The following is a 20,426-nucleotide window of genomic DNA, read 5'->3' as shown; positions in this document are numbered from 1 at the left end:
ACATTCATTCACACATACACCTACGGTCACTTTTGAGTTGCCAATCAACCTACCAATGTAACAGGAGCACCCGGAGGAAACCCACGCAGATACAGGGAGAACACACCACACTCCTCACAGACAGTCACCCGGAGGAAACCCACGCAGATACAGGGAGAACACACCACACTCCTCACAGACAGTCACCCGGAGGAAACCCACGCAGATACAGGGAGAACACACCACACTCCTCACAGACAGTCACCCAGAGGAAACCCACACAGACACAGAGAGAACACACCACACTCCTCACAGACAGTCACCCGGAGGAAACCCACGCAGACACAGAGAGAACACACCACACTCCTCACAGACAGTCACCCGGAGGAAACCCACGCAGATACAGGGAGAACACACCACACTCCTCACAAACAGTCACCCAGAGGAAACCCACGCAGACACAGAGAGAACACACCACACTCCTCACAGACAGTCACCCAGAGGAAACCCACGCAGACACAGAGAGAACACACCACACTCCTCACAGACAGTCACTCGGAGCGGGAATCGAACCCACAACCTCCAAATTCCTGGAGCTGTGTGACTGCGACACCTACCTGCTGCTCCACCATGCCGCCCTTGAGATAAATATTGTTACATTCAAATATTTATAGTCACAAATAATCAGTTATTACAAAGTTTAAGAGGCATTAAAATATAATACACAAGCAGAACCCTGAGCTCCACAAAGAGCAGCAGAACTTTGTTTTATTCAGAAAAAATGAAAAACAATCAAACATCAGACTCCTGATTTTAAAACTGCAGCTATGTAACAGACAATCACTGGAGAAAGTGACACCTAGAGGTGTGGATGTAACAGAATCTGCACTAAAGCTAAACATGGCCGCCTCCTTAAAGAGACCCACACTATGGAGTCCACACACTCTTTCATCGACTACAGAACAGTTCGATACATTCAACCCGTAAGTCATAATAAAAATGATTAAAAAATGTAAAAAAAAATTTCTGATGATAAAAATAATTTGTTTGATCTTTAAATAATAAAATACATTGTTATGGTTTTAATGATTATGCAGAGGTGAGAATAAGCAGGTTTTTAAAGCAGAAAATCATGTATTGACGAGGTCAGAGATGTCCCAGACGAACGAGAGCGGGACATCCTTCATCTTCTCCTGAAAAACTCGGTCAAAGCTCTCACTCTGAGCCACGGTAAAGTAATTCTTCCAGTCCCCCACTGTACCTATTACACATTAAACACACAAGTATACACTCATCAGCCACAATATTAAAACCACTGGCAGGTGAAATTAATAGCATTGGATTTAAAAAAAATATATATATATTTTATCCCAAGAAATTTGTGGGCATTTCTAGTGGTCCATTCATCCTGAGATTTACACACAGTGTGAAGGAGAGCTTCTGGGTTCAGATGATGGAGTAAAGTAAACATCCACAGACACGGAGTTACATGATTGTGAAGGGGCAGCGACAAAATAATTTAACAAATATATCTACCTCAAATAAAAATGTGGAAAATTGGGTGCACGCCTATAAACAGCAAATGTAAAAAAATATATAGGAAATGTTTTCCTTTGTATAGCATTTTTTACTCATGAGGTTTTTATTACAATCCTGATTACTCAGCTGAAAAATAGCATCAAAAATTTGCATCTATTTCTTGTTCCTGTTATTGTTATTCTTCATTCATTCGTTCATTATCTGTAACCGCTTATCCAAGTCAGGGTCACGGTGGGTCCAGAGCCTACCTGGAATCATTGGGGGCAAGGCGGGAACACATCCTGGAGGGGGCGCCAGTCCTTCACAGGGCAACACAGACACACACACACATTCACACCTACGGACACTTTTGAGTCGGCAAATCCACCTACCAACGTGTGGGAGGAAACCGGAGCACCCGGAGGAAACCCATGCTGACACAGGGGGAACACACCACACTCCTCACAGACAGTCACCCGGAGGAAACCCACGCGGACACAGGGAGAACACACCACACTCCTCACAGACAGTCACCCGGAGGAAACCCACGCAGACACAGGGAGAACACACCACACTCCTCACAGACAGTCACCCGGAGGAAACCCACGCAGACACAGGGAGAACACACCACACTCCTCACAGACAGTCACCCGGAGGAAACCCACGCAGACACAGAGAGAACACATCACACTCCTCACAGACAGTCACCCGGAGGAAACCCACGCAGACACAGGGAGAACACACCACACTCCTCACAGACAGTCACCCGGAGGAAACCACGCAGACACAGGGAGAACACACCACACTCCTCACAGACAGTCACCCGGAGGAAACCCACGCAGACACAGGGAGAACACACCACACTCCTCACAGACAGTCACCCGGAGGAAACCCACGCAGACACAGAGAGAACACACCACACTCCTCACAGACAGTCACCCGGAGGAAACCCACGCAGACACAGGGAGAACACACCACACTCCTCACAGACAGTCACCCGGAGGAAACCCACGCAGACACAGAGAGAACACACCACACTCCTCACAGACAGTCACCTGGAGCGGGAATTGAACCCACAACCTCCAGGTTCCTGGAGCTGTGTGACTGCGACACTTACCTGCTGCACCACCGTGCCGCCCATTGTTATTCTTATTTAGTGTTATTTTTTATTTTTACTTTACCCCTTTTAACCCTTAATTGTAGTGTCCTTGTTTGTCTTGAAAGGCGCTTATCAAATAAAATACTTTTATTACTGTTTCTAAATATCTGTGAGATATCTTTATTTATTTATGCTTCAAAGGTGAACCTACAAAGTGTACCCAAACTTTTGACAGGCACTGCACTAAAATGTACTTGTGGATTGTCCTGTACCTTTCCGGAGGAATCTGCCTTGCTCTTGGTCCAGCAGGGAGCTGGGGATCAGTGAGTAGTTCGCTTGCTGGTTGTGGATCATGTTTTTAAAAGTGCTGTGTTTCACCACGTTTTCCATTTCACTTTCACTCAAACTCCTGCCCAGAAACTCACAGATCTTCTCCACCACTGACCGCAGGTCCTGAAAAAACAGGTATTTGTTTTTTTATGTACTAATGTAGCAGGTGATTTTATCTCAACGAATGAATCTGTATCGCACATGAATTTCACAGCATCTGATAAGCAGAGTTCATGCTGTGCTTTAGTGCAGTGGAAGCGGACATGCGGGTTAGAATACACAACAGGAATGTTTAATTATAAAACATCTACAGCAAACACAACCTTGAAAATAATCAACCGATCAAACAAATCTGTCTTAATAATAATAATAATAATAATAATAATAATAATAATAATAAACCCATGAGTCAAGTGTAATGGTTCGAGGAGAAAGTAGTAGCTGAGACCTTGATCATGTCTTCGTATGTGATATAGAGGAAATTCATTTCGTTTCTGAGAGAGTACCAGGTTGTAACATGTTCGAACCAGCAGCTTCCATAAACTGAAAGAAAGAAATGTTTTAATTAGAATGACCTTTGATGTTGTATTTAAGCAGACAACACTACTTCCCCACTTAGCTGTGCAAGCACCTTGCTACATAAAGATAACATTTAAATTTGTGAAGAATCAACAACAAGTGGGACACAATCGTGAAGTGGAATGAAATGTATTGGATGTGTCGAACCTTTTTAACAAATAAAAAACTGAAAAGTGGGGCGTGCGAAATTATTCGGACCCTTTGCGTTAATACTTTGTAGCGCCACCTTTTGCTGCAATTACAGCTGCTTGGGGTATGTCTCAGTTTTGTACATCGAGAGACTGAAATTCTTGCCCAGCTCAAGCTCAGTGAGGTTGGATGGAGAGCGCTTGTGAACAGCAGTCTTCAGCTCTTTCCACAGATTCTCAATTGGATTCAGGTCTGGACTTTGACTCGGATCATTGTCTTGTTGGAAGATAAATCTCCGTCCCAGTCTCAGGTCTCTTACAGACTCCAACAAGTTTTCTTCCAGAATGGTCCTGTATTTGGCCCCATCCATCTTCCCATCAATTTTGACCAATTTTGGATTCTATTTATCATCATCAGTCATTTGGGACAACACTGGATCATTCAGAGATCCTCACTGAGTTCACTGCACTGAAAGTAAAGGGGCGGAATAATATCGCACGCCCCACTTTTCAGTTTTTTATTTGTTTAAAAAGTTTGACACATCCAATAAATGTCATTCCACTTCACGATTGTGTCCCACTTGTTGTTGATATCTTTATGTTTGAAGCCTGAAATGTGGCAAAAGGTTGAAAAGTTCGCAAGGCACTGTACGGCTTGTTATTCAGCATTTAGAAATTGTTCATTCATTAATTCATTCATCACCTGTAATCACATCATCCTGGGGGGCTTCAGGGAGAATATAGCATGTGTACATTTACGTTTTGAAGCTTTTTCTGTGGAACGTATGAGTGGAATTCTAAATTCAAACATTCTCTTGCTCTTTTTGTTGTTTTATGATAACTGTTGCGTCATACTGAGACAGACAATTATCATTTTAATAATAAAAAAAATAAAACCCTAACAAACAAACAAAGAACCAAAACCTAAAAATTAAACAGTTTGAAGACGGCAAGTGACAAGAATTTATTAATCACTGCATTCATTACCCTTTCCATCAGGAAAAAGCACTGCAAATATATGTTTTAAGATAAGATTGGGGTTTCAATGTAAACGATTGTGAACATAGTGTATTAATTCTTACTTTTATTCTGTTTGTTTTTTTTTTTTAATAAAATGAAAAGGGTAATTTTTAATACTGTGCTATTTTCATTCATTCATTCATTGTCTGTAACCCTTTAAAGTTCAGGGTGGGTCCAGAGCCTACCTGGAATCATTGGGAGCAAGGCAGGAACACACCCTGGAGGAGGTGCCAGTCCTTCACAGAGCAACACACACACACTCACACACTCCTCACAGACAGTCACCCGGAGGAAACCCACGCGGACACAGGGAGAACACACCACACTCCTCACAGACAGTCACCCGGAGGAAACCCACGCAGATACAGGGAGAACACACCACACTCCTCACAGACAGACACCCGGAGGAAACCCACGCAGATACAGGGAGAACACACCACACTCCTCACAGACAGACACCCGGAGGAAACCCACGCAGATACAGGGAGAACACACCACACTCCTCACAGACAGTCACCCGGAGGAAACCCACGCAGACACAGGGAGAACACACCACACTCCTCACAGACAGTCACCCGGAGGAAACCCACGCAGACACAGGGAGAACACACCACACTCCTCACAGACAGTCACCCGGAGGAAACCCACGCAGATACAGGGAGAACACACCACACTCCTCACAGACAGACACAGACGGAGCTGTGACAGAGACACTACCTGCTGCACCACGTGACGCCCACCAAATGTAGGAGAATGTTTAAATTTTGAATTACAATTATACACTACACAAAAAATGCTTTAAAACTTACAACAAAATAATTTGCATGTCAGCTCTTAAAGGTTGATTACAATAGTTACCTCGTCCATCCATGAATTTCTCATAAAAATCATTAAAGTCTTTGGGAGTCTCCAGCATTTTGGCGTATTTGTGGAAGTGGTAGTATGAGACCAGAACATCCTTCGGGTTTCTCGCCACATAGATGACCTTTATGACCAGGAAAGAAAAAAAAAAAAACACAGCCTTTAAAGCTATGCTCACAGGGGACCCAGATATTATTCTACACATGCACAGTGTGTATAATCTCTATAGAAAGACTGCTCTCTCTCATGGAGACCCACTTCAGTGCTCATGCATTTCATTCCATGCATTTCTGACCTTGCCTGTGCCCTGTCTGAGGCTGATGGGGAGGAATTTGGGCCACAGGTGTGTGACTCGAAGTCTGGGTGAACTTTCAGCAACAAATTTCTCCTTGCCCCCAATGAGCTCAATCCATGGCACTCGCTCACAGCTCAGCTGACCATTCGTCTTCGCTGGGTCTCCCTTCGCCTCGATCAGAATCAGGATCTGTTGGAGCCAGACTGTGCCTGCAGGGGAGGGTTCAGAGGTCAGACTGAATCGTTTAAGGGTTTACAGAATAAAAGTATTCAAGAAAAACCTTCAAGAATGCAAGAAGCCATCTTCATAAAAACCTGTTTAACCTATTTTCAGCGAGTGGGTGGAGCTAAACTGACGTTTAAACATAATTCAGATCCTTTCATATTAGGGCTGGATGATACGGGCAAAATGTATATCACAATATATTCCTACATTTCAGTCGATATGATATAATTCTGATATTGATATAAACAACAAACTGTCCGGAACAAACAAGGAACTTTGTTAATATTAATATTTTTAATAAGTGCCCTGTGATCGATGCTGTAAGTAGTGTATATTGAACTATCATAAATGTGTATAGAAATCATATAATTGTTATTGAAACATTTTATATTGCGGTAAATATTGATATCGAATTATTGTCCGGCCCTAATTCAAATCAAACTTAAGTTTTTTTGTGCTGACTTGAAATTTGAATTTCTATATAATTACATCAAAAATCTTACTTTTTTCAAGCATAAAAAGAAATTATCTTCCCTTTCTCTGATTTATTTATTTATTTATTTTTTACATTTGCACATGTGCAGAAACAGAAACAGATAACACACTATAGTTTGTATACACCTTTAGAAAATCACTTTGTAGTAGTTTCACTGATACCTGACTTGGGGAACGTGACACCAAATACGTCCGAGTCTTGAACCTCCCAGTTCAGGATACGGTCGACCTCCTCAGGAGCATGAGTCCCAGAGATGAGGTTAAAACCTCGGTGAAGAACAAGTTTGTGCTCAAAGTTTTCATCACTTCCATTTTCTGTGTAAAACATACAGCAGAAAACATACCATCAAAACAATACACGTAATATATATATTGATATCATGCGTGATATGAGTTCTATGTTCTGTTGTGAATAAAACATGGGTCGATGAGATTTCCAAACCATTGCATTCTGTTGTAATGTACAATGATTCACACTTTACACAGTAATTTTTTTGGGGGTTGGGGGGGGGGTTGGATTATAACAGCATTTTCACTACATACGACTATAAAAAAACTGTCTATGAGGAGGAAATTAAATGCTGAACTTATCGTGTAGACACAGAGAAGTGTAGAGAGTATCCCACAAAGCAAACCCAAAGTCAAAGCTACCCAATCTCATAGTTTATATCTCAGACATTTGGCAGGTGAAGGTTATGAATATCTGTAGTCATGCTCTGTGGGAAGTACACGGGTAGTGTACTCAAATAGATGCTCTGTGTTGTTGACACTGATAACATCATTCACTTACAAATAAATGTGCTCAACTTTGACTCTAACAAATTGTTCTCAGATGAAAGATTCCGGAAGATTACATTTCAGCCAAATCAGATAAAGACCTGATCACATCCAGAAACCTGAACTTTACCCTTTAAACCCATTATCATTGTTCCAAATCCATTCAAATGATAACAAAAGACACCATGTCACTGTACAACTATTTACAGCCTGCACTGGCATGCAGTGATATAATCTTTTTGTATTGATACATTTGAAAATGCCAGTTTTACTGTGTGAACATTTGACGGTGATGTGGTAAGTGGAAACGGTCCAAATATGTTTTTTGCTCCTGTAAAAAACTATGGAAATATGAGACGGGAACAGCAGAAAGTTTAGTTTAGTTCTATTTGTGTTCGTGTTGTTGGCCCCCATAGATCAGACTTGTTTTTCCAGCCCAAGTCATCACATTGAACTCTTTGTCTTGTCTCTCAATCCATTCCTGAGCAATTTTTGAAGTGTGACAGGGCCACATTATTCTGCTAAAAGAGGCCATGATGACCTGACGTGAACAGTCGTACAGTCTGCAACAATTTTTAGGCGGGTGATATTTGTGAAAGTAATATTCACATGACTGCAGACACCCAATGTTTCCCAGCAGAACATTGCCTACATCATCACAGTACGTCTTTTGCAGGTTTCCCAAAAAACTGTTCTGGTGTCTGATCCTTTTATCTAGAAAATGACACACGTTTTTCAACATGACGACCTAGAAAATGTGATTCAACAAACCCGATTACTAGCCTACACTCCACTTGTACATCAGTGAGCCTTGAGGTCACCAGGTCACCCCTTCTACTTATTTTGACCAATATTTATTTATTAGGCACAAACCACTAGAAACAGAGAACACCGCACAAGACCTGTCTGCTTTGGAAATGCTCGTAACAAAATCTTCAAATCCCAAATTTGGTTGTTGTCTAATAGCCCTTTGTTCCCATTCATCTACCTAATTCAGAACTGTTCAGCATTCTTCCACCAACTTGAACTAGTTTGTTCCCAGTTGGAATCAAAGACTGGGAATGTCGAGCTAAAGATGCTCCAGAAAGAGCTCAGAGCCTCAAATAAAATATTGCCTTGCAATGGAGCTGGACTGGGTCATTTGCAGCATGATATATTTCCTCGGTGGCATGCAGGAAATTGCTACATGTGTGATTTTTGCTTCTGTTGTCAACAGGACTCCACTGTTCTCACAGTTCATAGAACTGTATCATTTAAATACATTTATCAGAACACGCTGTTACAGTGGATACCCCCACCCCACTGTCACTGTTCCCATATAATAGATGAAAAACATGGACTGGTTCGCTGGATTTCACAAACGTTCCAAGAATCCTGAAGAACCAGTTCTAGAACCAGAATTCTTTTGTTGGAAAAGTGACAGATCCTCTGGCTTACTCATTTTTACTGCAATTTCAGAACGTACTGTTCACATACTGCTGTAACCTGATAATCAAATGTTATTCAAGTCTTCCGTCAGCGATTTGACTGATTGATGTACATATGACAAATAAAGTTATAGATTTACTCATTAGGAATACATATTAAAGACATTTCTTTTGTGCATATCTACACTGAAATGCAGTCTGTCTTTTTTAGGATCAGAGCAGATAAACTTGGATTGAATACAATCTAAAGCAACTGATAAAATTAAACTGGTAGTGAACCTTGGCATGTAAACACCTTGAGCAATTTAAATTAACATATGTTATATATACAGACATACACACACACACACAGATATATATATATATATATATATATATATATATATATATATATATATATTCTTTTAAGCTCTTTCTTGCACTTACCTGCCATTATTGTGACTGAAGACTATACGTGCAGTTCAGTTCATTCAAGACTGATACTCGTGTAATTCCAATCACCCTGACACCTCTCTCTCATTCTCCCACACTCTCCTCCTCTCAACACCACCCCTCTCTTCCCATTTGACCAAGTCTTTCTCTCTTTCAAACCCCCCCCCCCTCACACACACACACACACACACTCACACAGAAGCATTACAAAAGCTGGTTGAAGTGCAGCAAAAATATTTTTTTCCTTATCACACACAGAAGCACCAAATTCTGTACAAACCTGCATCCTACGCAACCCCGACAACACACAATCCCAGAGTAGATGAAGGCCAGCAGAGGTACTTGCTCTTCTTACGATGAGGGGTGTCTAATGGTGGGTAAAGGTGGACCTGCTTAGTCAAGGCCCTTCTTGATTGGGGTGTGCTCTTACAGCACCAGAAATACATTTATATTGGTTTGTAATATTGATACATCTCCAAATTCAGAGAATGGCTAACTGCATAAAAGTAAACAACTATAGACAAGTTATACTTCAACCTTGTACAAACAGATCATTTTTTCCCCTTCTCAGTCATGCGTCCCATCTTAGAAGACACTGAACTTCTGAACATAAACCAACCAGAGAGAACAGTAAATGTAAATTAAAGTAAATATATATATATATATTATGTATAATATGAATATAACTTCAAATGGTTGTAAATTGTTTTGGTAAAACGGCATCTACCTTTGGATAAATTTGGACCAAATCAGATCAAACACAGCTCAAATTTCATCATCTGTTTTGAGCTAAAGGCCACTACGGACCAGCAAGGTATAGCCCAAAAAAACAACGTTCATATAACGTCTGGCGATTGGTGGGTGGGTAATGAAACACTCCAAATACATGGGAATTGTCTTCTCTAATAACTGTCAAGGTGTGAGTGAATGGAGGTCTGTGAATGAGTGAATGTGTGTGCCCAGATATGGATTGGCACTCTATCCTGGGTCAACCCCTAGTGCCCTAGTACAGCTTAGTCAGGACTTGATGTTTACTTTATAAATGAATGGAGCAGTTACTTTACTTAAAACAGCTACAGTTTCTGTTCCTTAACAGGAGGCAGACAGAAGATTACAGAAACTACTCAGAGATTAAACAATAACATTATGTAACAATGAAAACATTTTAATGGGGTTAAATATGTAGGGAAAGATTCTGCAAACTTCCCCATCGTACTGACGACAGCTCTAGGTTTGATCGTTGTGTTTTTAGTGAGAAAGTTGGAGCAAGAGGCAGAAACTTAATTCAATTAAAATGTTGTTTTCCTGAACTTTGAAGAAAGAACTGATTGCAAATTAAACACTTAGACTATAGAGTAAAAATTATACATTTATTATTTTCAGAGATTAAATCACTCACTTATGAGCGCACACACACACACACACACACACACACACACACACACACACACACACACACACACACACACACACACACACACACACACACACACACACACACACACACACACACACACACACACACACACACACACACACACACACACACACACACAGAGAGAGAGAGACACACAAAATGCAGAGAAAAATCACAGTCTGTTTAAATATTAGTGCTGATGTAATGCAGTCTCCAAACCACCAGCAACATCAGGGGATTCTTTCAGCACGTAATGTTCTGGAGTTGAGGACTCGTGTCTGGAAAAAAAAAAAAAAACAGACAAAATGTTCTGTGAAAAAACATAAAATATATTTGGAAAAATACATTGAGTCGGCTTTCGGTTTTCTTAGGTTTTTCCATCAGGGATTCGACCAAGCACACAAATGTAAAGATGTGTAGACCCACCCTGCTCTAGCCTCCTGCCATTTCATCTATCACTCGCACCCTGAGCCTTGTTCACTTCGCTTCTCTTTCGTTTTACATGTACAATGTGGTTCAGCCTAAGATTGCTGAGTCTGTACTGAACATATATAGATTTATTTCTTGTTGTTATTCCCTTAACAATAGAGTATAACAACGTGCTCCTTCCTAAAAGCTTCTTCTGTTACGACACACTCCACTGTTTCAGATCATTGAATTATTCATTCATTAATTCATTCATTCATTATCTGTAACCCTTATCCAGTTCAGGGCCGCGGTGGGTCCAGAGCCTACCTGGAATCATTGGGTGCAAGGCGGGAATACACCCTGGAGGGGGCACCAGCCCTTCACAGGGCAATACACACACTCACATTCACTCACACACTCACACCTACAGACACTTTGGAGTCACCAATCCACCTACCAACGTGTGTTTTTGGACTGTGGGAGGAAACCGGAGCACCCGGAGGAATCATTGAATTACTTGAAATAAAAAATATATAATATAAATAAAATATAAAAAGGTATAAATCATCCTTCTATTAAATAAATATAAAGAAAAAAAAAAAAGTAACAGCTTCCCTAAACCATATTACTGCCACCATAGGTAGGTACAACTGCAGTCAAACGCTGCAAGGAGTCATTAAAATGTTTGTGGGTCCACTCTACTTTCAGAATCCAGCTAGAGCTTGTTTTAATGTCACAGCCTCTCAATGGGGTTCATGAACTGATAAGCGATGAACGGATATTCTCTTTTTTTGGTATTTTTTGTATTGTAGCTGAACTGGATTGGAATAGCTAAAATACACAGAATATTCAAAGCTACTAAGCATTTATAATCTGCATTAAGATAATTATGTTGATGTGTATTTTACCTGCTTCTCCTCTGGAGTTAAGACCCCCTCCACTATGACGAGCTGGTACTGAGAATGTTTGAGGTGTCCGGGGAATTTCCGCATTCGGCCGACTGAAGCGGGAGCTGTGTTTGAGTTCAGAAGCTTCTTCATTCCTCCTGAAGGACATCCTGGATCTAAGAGAAGTAAACACACACTGCCGTTCCTACGTTCCTCCACGCCCACAATGGTCCGGCTGTGGCCTGGGGGACGATTAGGAAGATTTATTTCTTTTAACACAGATATTAAATTTTAACGTAAGACCTTCTATTTCTATTAATTTATTAAGTTATTAAACATTATTGTTCACTATTATTATTATTAGCAGTAGTAGTAGTCATACAGTTATTGGTAGTATAAACAGGAACATCATCGATGATGTTTACCAAAGCCTAATAATATTTATAGTTTTTCCTGGTAAATCTGGATGACCATCTACACTTAAGGAAACTCTAGGTAAGATTTAGATGTTATGCTTCTGGGGCTCCCCCTAGTGTTATACAATTTTACAGTGCTCTAATAAAAAATAAATAGGGAGGAGGGTGGTGTTTTCCTGCTTTCCTCCAAGAATTACATAGTGCAGTTTCAGCAGTGCTGAGCTCGAAGTAGGAAAAACAGATGCCTTATTCTCCCTGTTACAGCATCACAATGATTCTGAAGTTGTAAGTTTAAGGTTAAAATATTACATTCTGTTCCTATGAGTAAGAGTATGTCTATGTACACACACACATAGACACACACACACACACACACACACACACACAGAGAGAGAGAGAGATAAAAGAGTGAAAACATTTTGAATAATCACAGTCTAGCTGGCCGTACCTTGGTGCTGGAGGTATACAGGTGGAAGATTGGTCTTCACCACCCTGGGTGGAAGTCTAGCACCCCTGCTGGACTGAAGGGAGAAGTAGTTTTTCACAAAATCAAACAGTAGAGGGTGTGTGTTCCCAGGGCCAGTGGGTTGGTGGAAATCCACTACACGCGCCCTGAGGGAATAATAATAAAAAACATGGATAAAACGTGTTAAAACACAATAAAATAAAATGCTTCAATAAACATGCCTTATTGTAATCATTTTACCACCACAAAATAGCACACAGATCAAAGTTGTTTGTTATTTTTCACCTACTGTAATTTACATGAAAAGAAGTATCTAATTGGGTTGTAGTCCTTTAATGAATTTGTTTATGCGCTGCAGAGTGGGTCCCCAACATAGGGGTGGCCATGTTTATTTTGGTTTATTATGAAATCTTTGACACATCCAGGTCACTGGAGAAAATAACAAATTGCTCCTTTAATGCAAATTTATAAATGGAACATGTCCAAATATGTATCAAACCCAGATGTGTGTATAGTTAATATTGTTAATATTATTCTTTATTAAAAATGCATTTACACACTTGACTCTAAGGGCAGTGAGAATGGAGTAGATTTCTGTGGCTCCAATCCAGGCCCTGGTTCCCTGAAGTCTCTTGCTGAAATGTGATGCTCCCTGGGGGTCAATCCCTTCTGCCCAGGACCCCTCAATAAGTGCCTGCACCCTGGGGATGCTGGGAACTGAGTCTAAAATGTGAGGATTTTAGACAGATGAAAAAAAAAAAACACAGATACACACAGTGAAGGAATGGTTTAGTTTTAGTTTCGGTGCCTGTTCCTATAAATAACCACTGTTCGCAAATGTGAGGGAGCCACAGTGAGAAGCAGCTTTCTTTTTTTTTTTATCCATTTTTGCTTGGTTCTCTTCTGCATTCTTGTCTACCCTCCTCCAAAATTTACATAGTGCAGTTTCAGCAGTGCTGAGCCCAGAGTAGCAATGACAGGGGCCCTGTTCTCCCTAATACATGTCAGTGAAGCATCCCAACAATTCTGCAGCTATAATTTTAAAGCAAGAATTGTACATAATGCTCCTTTAACTGGCCTTACGTTCTCCAAATTAATCAGTAATATAAAGAATTGCTGCTATAAAAGACTTACAGCAAATATCCCAAATGTATCCAAAACTGTATTTCCAGACACAGATTTAAACAAGAAACCAAAACAGTTCTATAAAGGATAATGATGAAAGTGTGCACCTGGCAGTGTGTTTAAAGCCCTGTAGTGCTCCATCCTTCTCAGTGAAGAGTAAAGCATCTGGAAGTTTCTGTATCCACAGCCCCAGCCTTTGTCTCCAACAGAGGCAGCGTAGTGGTCAGTTTCAGCACACAGCCACACGTGGGCGCTGTCACGTGCCTCACGTTGATAAAACTCATACAGAGCCTCCATCACACCTGACACAAATAGAAAAGCACTTGTAAAATAATATAAAGGAAATATGTACCCTGCCGTCTGCTCTGTCCTACACTGACCTGTGGTTCTGCTTTGACCATCGTCCACTCCAGATGCCAGAGACTCCATAACTTCAGCCCGTTTTTGGTGAAATTCAGCAGGTGCCATTTGACCTCGCCTCACAGCTCGCTCCATGTTTCTCTCAATCTGCTTGCGGTAACCACCGCTGCCGTCCAAACCGAATACTTTCTGCACAGAGCACCGGTCAATCAAGCTGTGGACTAATTTCTGACTGTAAATGCATATGACATGTCTTTGAAGTCTGCAAAACCTACACTAAATATAGGAGTTATATTTAAGTCTCTGGGACACAGTATAAATCATGAGCTACCGCAACAAATAAATCATCTGTATTCAATATTAATATCAGTATTAAAGGGGAAAAAAATAAAAATAAATCACACTTGCTGGGGAGGACTCCAACTCCCAGAATTCACCTGAGAATCACATGGTCACTTTGTCTTTGCATTTTGCTTTTTTGTTTGTTTTTGCTCTAAACTCCCTTATAATATTAAAGCCTCATTTCAGCTGCTTATAATCTGCAGTATTCTGTATGTCTTACACAGGACAGTGGCCACATTCCACACCAGTCAATCACGTTGAGCCTGTTTAAATGTAGTGTAAATGTAAGTGAGGTTCAATCCACCAATCTGCACAGTGAGACTGATTGGTCGACTGCGATTGATGAACTGGGCACCAGTGATGGAAATGATTAAAAAGCAAAAAAAAAAAAACCCCATAAATGGAAAAGTTTAATTGTATTTTCATGTGATAATTTAACAGTCAAAAGATTTGTCTACCTCTGGTTAAACACTGTATCTGTGTTATTCTTCCCCAGTAAAAAAAAACAAAAGCGTGATATCCTCAGACGTATCTACAGAGAACACGAAATATATCAGAGATCACTATCCCATAATAGTTCATCACTGGTTTCTGCGATGTGCAGCTGACCTGCAGTTCTTTAAAGTCTTTTTCCTCCCTCTTCGCCTCTTCCTCTTTTCTCTTCTTCTCCTCTTCCTCCTGCAGCTGTCTGGCCAGCCTCAGATCTCCAGGAATATCCCCTAAAAAAGGAAAAGTAAAAAAACAGGGCTGATTTTCAACTGTGCTCAAAGGATTTAATTAACTTACAGGTTTATGGTTATGCAACTAACCTAGTCTCTTTTCTCAATACTAAGCATAGGACAGAGGGGTATAAACCCCACTACCGTCGCACGGTTAGCTCCGGCTAATACGTTTGTGATGAGCTGGAGTGGTGTTTGAGATCCAGAACTAATCATTCTTCATCTGTTCATGATTTAACTAATGTTTATTTGGCTGAAAGCCATCAAATCCTCAGATATGTTCTAATAGTGGAAAGCCTTCCCAAAACTGTAGAGTAACAGAAGCTATATTTAATCTACATTAACGTGTGATGTACATGTCAGTGTGTGTGTACCTGAAGCGGCAGCCGTACCATAGTCCAGATGTAGCTCCACATGCTCCTGCAGTGAGCTGTTGTCAGTACACCTCAGAGAACACAGTGGACATTCATACAGCTTTAAACCTAAACATACATCATAAATAAACCTTCATGTTGATCAGCACATAGACCACACAGAGCCTAATGCAGGTGGGGAGGGGTTTTCATCCACATGCCACTCAGAGGAATAAATCTGTTCCTTATTATTTACTCACCTGAGTCACTTCTCACTGATGAACAAGGCTGTGCTGATGCTCCTGCTTCAGAAAGAGCTCCTTAAACAATATAACAAACAGTAGAAGTCCTCAGTACAAGTACAGTACAAGTTTATTTATTAAACAAATTAGATGATCTGGAGCAGCTGCACATACACTGCTACATTTATAAATCCCTCCCAGAAACGGGAAGGTGTTGGAAATAGTATTTAATGTTAATTACAAACAATAATGACAATAATACTATGATTATAATTATGCAACTACCCGAGTTTCCAAAGGTTTGCAAATCAAAAAGAACACACATGCCTGTACCTTCAGGCGCCTCCTGATCCTGGAGATGCAGTTCCACATGCTCCTGAAGAACGAAGCAGTCACCACAAACCAGAGAGCAGAAGGGACATGAGAACATCTTCTCTGCAGCAAAACACACAGAACAGGCGCATGTCTCTAAACACCGTGTACAGACTAGAGCTTAATTACTATTCATTTAAAATCAGTCAAATTAATCAGCAATTCCATTATTTTCATCTTGAAAATATATACATTTCTATACTTAGTGGTGACAATTACAGAAAAGTGGTAAAATATCTAAAGGAAGCACTGAAGAAATTAAAAGAACACTAGGTTGCATTCTTACTGCTTCAAAATCATTGTGATGCCGAGCCACTGTTGTTGCTACTACAGGCTCGACACTGGAGGAAATGCACTAAGTATGCTTTGGAGGAGGGTAGGAAAACACCCCCCTCCCTCCTCTGTCCACCTTGGTTTCATGGCAGTGCTGTAAAAGGGAATTACATTCTGCAACTGTAGGGGGAGGCCAGTTGCAAAAGTAACAACTTTACCTAGTGCTCCTTTAACTTAATGCACCTTTAAAAGAGACTTTATTGTTGCTTTACAGATAGGAATTCAGCCCAAACTCATAAATCTATGCAAACTTTAGCGTCTTGTCCCTAATCTGGACATAAAGCAATTTTTCAAGACATTGGTTTATGAAGGCACCTTTCTGAGGGGATGACAAGCGTTTCTGTTTTGATTTGCGATGCTCTGCTGGATCTTCCTGAGTCTTTTCAGTGTGGACTAAACGTCTTGTCCCATTAGGTGTGGACGCTGCTGGGGGTGAGGATTTAGCTCTAGATGTGGTTCCTTGACCCTGAGTAAGAGCTACTCCTGTGTTAGGAGCAGATGTCCCATGGACCACAGAGGAAAACTGATGTTTTGAGGTCTGAGGACAAGCTGGAGTGAGGTCAGAAGTACAAAAACCATCTGATCTTTGGGGATTCAGATCCATCTGATCCACTGAACATCTCTGCCCACTTTCTTTAGGAGCCTGGAAGTCCGTATCTTTCTCCCGATGAGCTGTAGCAACGTGGAAGTTCAGCTCATCGTAGGAAACTCCCGAAAGTGAGCAGAAAGGACAGTTCATCTCTCGTTCCAAGTGGCTCAGGAGGAGGTGGGTCCTCAGGTCTGATTCGGACACCAGCTCCTGGCAGCAGATATCACACACAGGCATCGTACCCTTCTGTAACAGGAGAAAGGAAACAGACACAAACTAGTTGGTGGGCTGCTGGATGATGGAAAAAAAACCATGTTAATGATCACAAATATGCACTGACATTGGGAACGTCACACATTTATGGAACTTTTTAAAAATGTGGCTTCTAAAAGTCTGTTATTCGTTCCATTTTCTAACTAAAGACATAGAAAAATGATAAAGGTAATGGCTATTAATTCATTCAGTGTGTCTCAGAGGGTCTGGTGCCCCGTCTGAACTGTAGGACAGGGTGCCAGTCCTTAGCAGGGCTTCTCTAATAACTGTCCTGGTGTGTGAGTGAATCAGTGTTTATGTGAATGAATGTCTGTATGCGTGTGTGCCCAGATATGGATTGCTGTATCCTGGGTGAAATCCTAGTGCCCGATGCAGCCCTCCAGGTGGATGGCTGTTCCTGTCTGAGAGGACACTGTGTGTGTTTGGCTGCTGCTTCTCACCAGTGTGTGTGTGGATTGAGTGTTGAATGGAATGGTAGTGTTGTGTTGTGAGCAGTGTTGATTGTAAAAGCATCCTTGTGTGTCTAGAAAGGCGTTATATAAGTGTAACAATAAATAAGAAAAATAAATAAAACCTGTTAAGCACCTGCACCAACAGATGCTTAAACTGTCCGTGGTTTTAAAACAAAAACAGTGCCCACCAACTTCATTCATTCATTATCTGTAACTCTTATCCAGTTCAGGGTCGCGGTGGGTCCAGAGCCTACCTGGAATCATTGGGCGCAAGGCGGGAACACACCCTGGAGGGGGCGCCAGTCCTTCACAGAGCAACACAGACACTCACACATTCATTCACACACTCAAACCTACGGTCACTTTTGAATTGCCAATCAACCTACCAATGTAACAGGAGCACCCGGAGGAAACCCAGGCGGACACGGGGAGAACACACCAACTCTTCACAGACCGGGAATCGAACCCAGGTCCCTGGAGCTGTGTGACTGCGACACTACATGCTGCACCACTGTGCTGCCCTGCCCACCAACTTAATAGAATAAAACTACCTGTGAACAGTGGAAAACATATTTTACAAGAGTGAGAGAACTGTTATATTTGACGGGGGACAAAAGGATGTGGTACATGAGCAGAACTGGGAGGGCTTAGGAAAATGTACTTTACCCAGTACTTATAAATGTAGTTTACCTTGTTAGTGGCTAGATAGTTTGTATCTTGATACCTGATTATATCTTCATTTAAAAGGTGAAAGTGTATAATCAGGCCATGTCTAAGCCATTTTAAAGGTATTATAGGAATTAGTTTTTTAGTTACGTATTCCTAATCAACAGAGATGAGTTTTTAGGGGTTTAGTCTTTGTCAGTGAGGAGATTTTAAATAAATATTTCCATGAACGTCACTGAACTCCTTGAAAATTATCATCAAATAAATCATTATAATTATATTAAAAGAAATAAAAGACTTAAAACTTTGGGCAGGAATTTAATAAATCCAAATTTTAAATTAAAGAGAGAATTAACAAAAACAATAAATCATTTAAAAAACAACAAAACATTTTATGAAAATGTTAGAATTACGGGTAAACTGTAATTATCCAATGCTGAAAGACACAGGTTGTTTTTACTGCTAGGATCTCTTTAATTGTGTGATGTTGATTGTTTTCAAACAAAGCTGTTTGATTCAGCACCTCGTGGAATTGTTATTAACGTTATACACTAAAACGTAAAGCTTTAATAAAAGCCTCCATCTTATGTCAAACATTTAAATACTCACTGAGCCGTTTGCAAAAAGCAGACTGTAACAGCAGGTGTTTTTCATAAAATGAATCTCTCCTTATTTTCGTTATCCATCCTCTCTTAACGCGGAGAACGGCAGGAAGTGACGCGCTACTGGCGGACATGGGACACTCCCAAATTCCTCTATACACCCTATGTAGTTCACTATGTGTGTCACCAATTTCTTCTCCTTTAACAAACTTATACACATAAATAGTTAACTATATGTCCAAAGCAAGGCGTTTTAAATAGTGTGTTAAGGCGCAATATCTAACAGTGGGCGTAGATTTAATAGTTTCTGAATAGATTTGTAGGAAATTCGGAGCGATTTGAGACATAACCCCAGTAACCAGTGAATCAGTACAATTGATTCAGCTCAGAAATGAGTCGACTCTTCCCACAAAGCAGGATTTAGATTGACAACTTTAGCCCAAATATAAGTCAGCCAGTAGGAACGGGTTTTGGGAAAAGGCTATTTTGCTAAGAGAGGATTCTTGCTCTGTGGAATATGGATTTACTTACCGAGTTATCTAAAAAAAATTAAGCCCAGAGCTGTGGGCTGCCCAATAGAAATGCCAATCTGTTTTTCCCTATTGTACATGTTTAAATTTGGGCTTAATGATTTAGTTAAATAGAAATCCTACTTTGTACAGTATTCCAGTTTTTATTGAATATGCATTCTATTTATCTGCTAAAACAAAAATGGATATTATTAAAAATGTAATTAAATGAAACTATAAAGATACAACAGAGTGAAATAATGAATGTCTTTCGAAGAAGGAATGTTCTTATTTTTCTTTGGTTGTAACTGTGATTTTTAATATACTGAGGTTCATGGTCACAATGAAATTTCAATGTTCAGGCCTGTTACTTAAAGTCTTCTTCCAGTCATCAGTTAAAAACAAAGCTCTGTTCATCAAATATTTACTAGCTATTGCCAAAGGGAAAAAATCCCCTAATGCTTTAAAAGTGTTTTGTGTGTAAATCTACACCTTTCGTTCATTCAGTGTCTGTACGAGATTATCCAGTTCAGGGCCGGGAGACTATCCGGAATCACTGGGTGCAAGGCAGGAACACACCCTGTTGGGTGCGCCAGTCCTTCAGAGCTGGGTGACACACACTCACTCACACCCTATGGACAGATAGTCACCTGGATTGAGACTTGAGCTCACTACCCGAGGATCCTAGAGCTGTGGGACTGTGACACTACGTGCTGTGCCACCATGCCGC

The 20,426-nt window shown here is 40.7% G+C and overlaps 2 protein-coding genes across 4 annotated transcripts; both read right to left on the bottom strand.

Moving 5' to 3' along the window:
* Nucleotides 1-711: 711 nt before the first annotated feature.
* On the bottom strand, nucleotides 712-9,285 carry LOC136675910 (amine sulfotransferase-like). Its single transcript, XM_066652714.1, has 7 exons — nucleotides 9,160-9,285; nucleotides 6,692-6,844; nucleotides 5,810-6,018; nucleotides 5,512-5,638; nucleotides 3,375-3,469; nucleotides 2,869-3,049; nucleotides 712-1,240 (listed from the first exon to the last, which is right to left on the bottom strand). The coding sequence occupies exons 1-7, from the start codon at nucleotides 9,164-9,166 to the stop codon at nucleotides 1,110-1,112; spliced, it is 903 nt and encodes a 300-aa protein (XP_066508811.1). The 5' UTR covers nucleotides 9,167-9,285; the 3' UTR covers nucleotides 712-1,109.
* Nucleotides 9,286-10,658: 1,373 nt separating this feature from the next.
* On the bottom strand, nucleotides 10,659-19,315 carry LOC136675523 (zinc finger-containing ubiquitin peptidase 1-like). 3 transcript variants are annotated; one of them, XM_066652090.1, is made up of 12 exons: nucleotides 19,195-19,315; nucleotides 16,921-17,440; nucleotides 16,234-16,335; nucleotides 15,919-15,978; nucleotides 15,680-15,787; nucleotides 15,196-15,305; nucleotides 14,265-14,433; nucleotides 13,992-14,186; nucleotides 13,320-13,482; nucleotides 12,742-12,905; nucleotides 11,899-12,119; nucleotides 10,659-10,860 (listed from the first exon to the last, which is right to left on the bottom strand). In XM_066652090.1, exons 1-12 carry the CDS (start codon nucleotides 19,237-19,239, stop codon nucleotides 10,813-10,815), a joined length of 1,905 nt encoding a protein of 634 aa, XP_066508187.1. In that variant the 5' UTR covers nucleotides 19,240-19,315; the 3' UTR covers nucleotides 10,659-10,812. The 3 variants fall into 3 exon arrangements, with proteins under 3 accessions (XP_066508187.1, XP_066508188.1, XP_066508189.1); XM_066652091.1 differs by having other exon boundaries at nucleotides 15,698-15,787; XM_066652092.1 differs by lacking the exon at nucleotides 19,195-19,315 and adding an exon at nucleotides 18,306-18,451.
* Nucleotides 19,316-20,426: the final 1,111 nt, after the last annotated feature.

Source organism: Hoplias malabaricus, chromosome X1 (genome assembly GCF_029633855.1).
Source record: "Hoplias malabaricus isolate fHopMal1 chromosome X1, fHopMal1.hap1, whole genome shotgun sequence".
Lineage (NCBI taxonomy): Eukaryota > Metazoa > Chordata > Actinopteri > Characiformes > Erythrinidae > Hoplias > Hoplias malabaricus.
The sequence above is the reverse complement of the archived record's forward strand: the minus strand, read 5'-3'. Positions and strand labels throughout refer to the sequence as shown.

What these genes read in the sequence shown, in the direction of transcription:
- LOC136675910 (XM_066652714.1), bottom strand. An exon ending in GAAATTCATGGATGGACGAG is followed by an intron (nt 3,470 to 5,511) that starts GTAACTATTGTA and finishes TCTTTCTTTCAG; the next exon opens with TTTATGGAAGCTGCTGGTTC. An exon ending in CATACGAAGACATGATCAAG is followed by an intron (nt 3,050 to 3,374) that starts GTCTCAGCTACT and finishes CTGTTTTTTCAG; the next exon opens with GACCTGCGGTCAGTGGTGGA.
- LOC136675523 (XM_066652090.1), bottom strand. Translation starts at nt 19,239, where the DNA reads ATGAAAAACACCTGCTGTTACAGTCTGCTTTTTGCAAACGGCTCA. An exon ending in CTCACTGCCCTTAGAGTCAA is followed by an intron (nt 12,906 to 13,319) that starts GTGTGTAAATGC and finishes TTATTCCCTCAG; the next exon opens with GGCGCGTGTAGTGGATTTCC. An exon ending in TGTATACCTCCAGCACCAAG is followed by an intron (nt 12,120 to 12,741) that starts GTACGGCCAGCT and finishes ATCGTCCCCCAG; the next exon opens with GCCACAGCCGGACCATTGTG.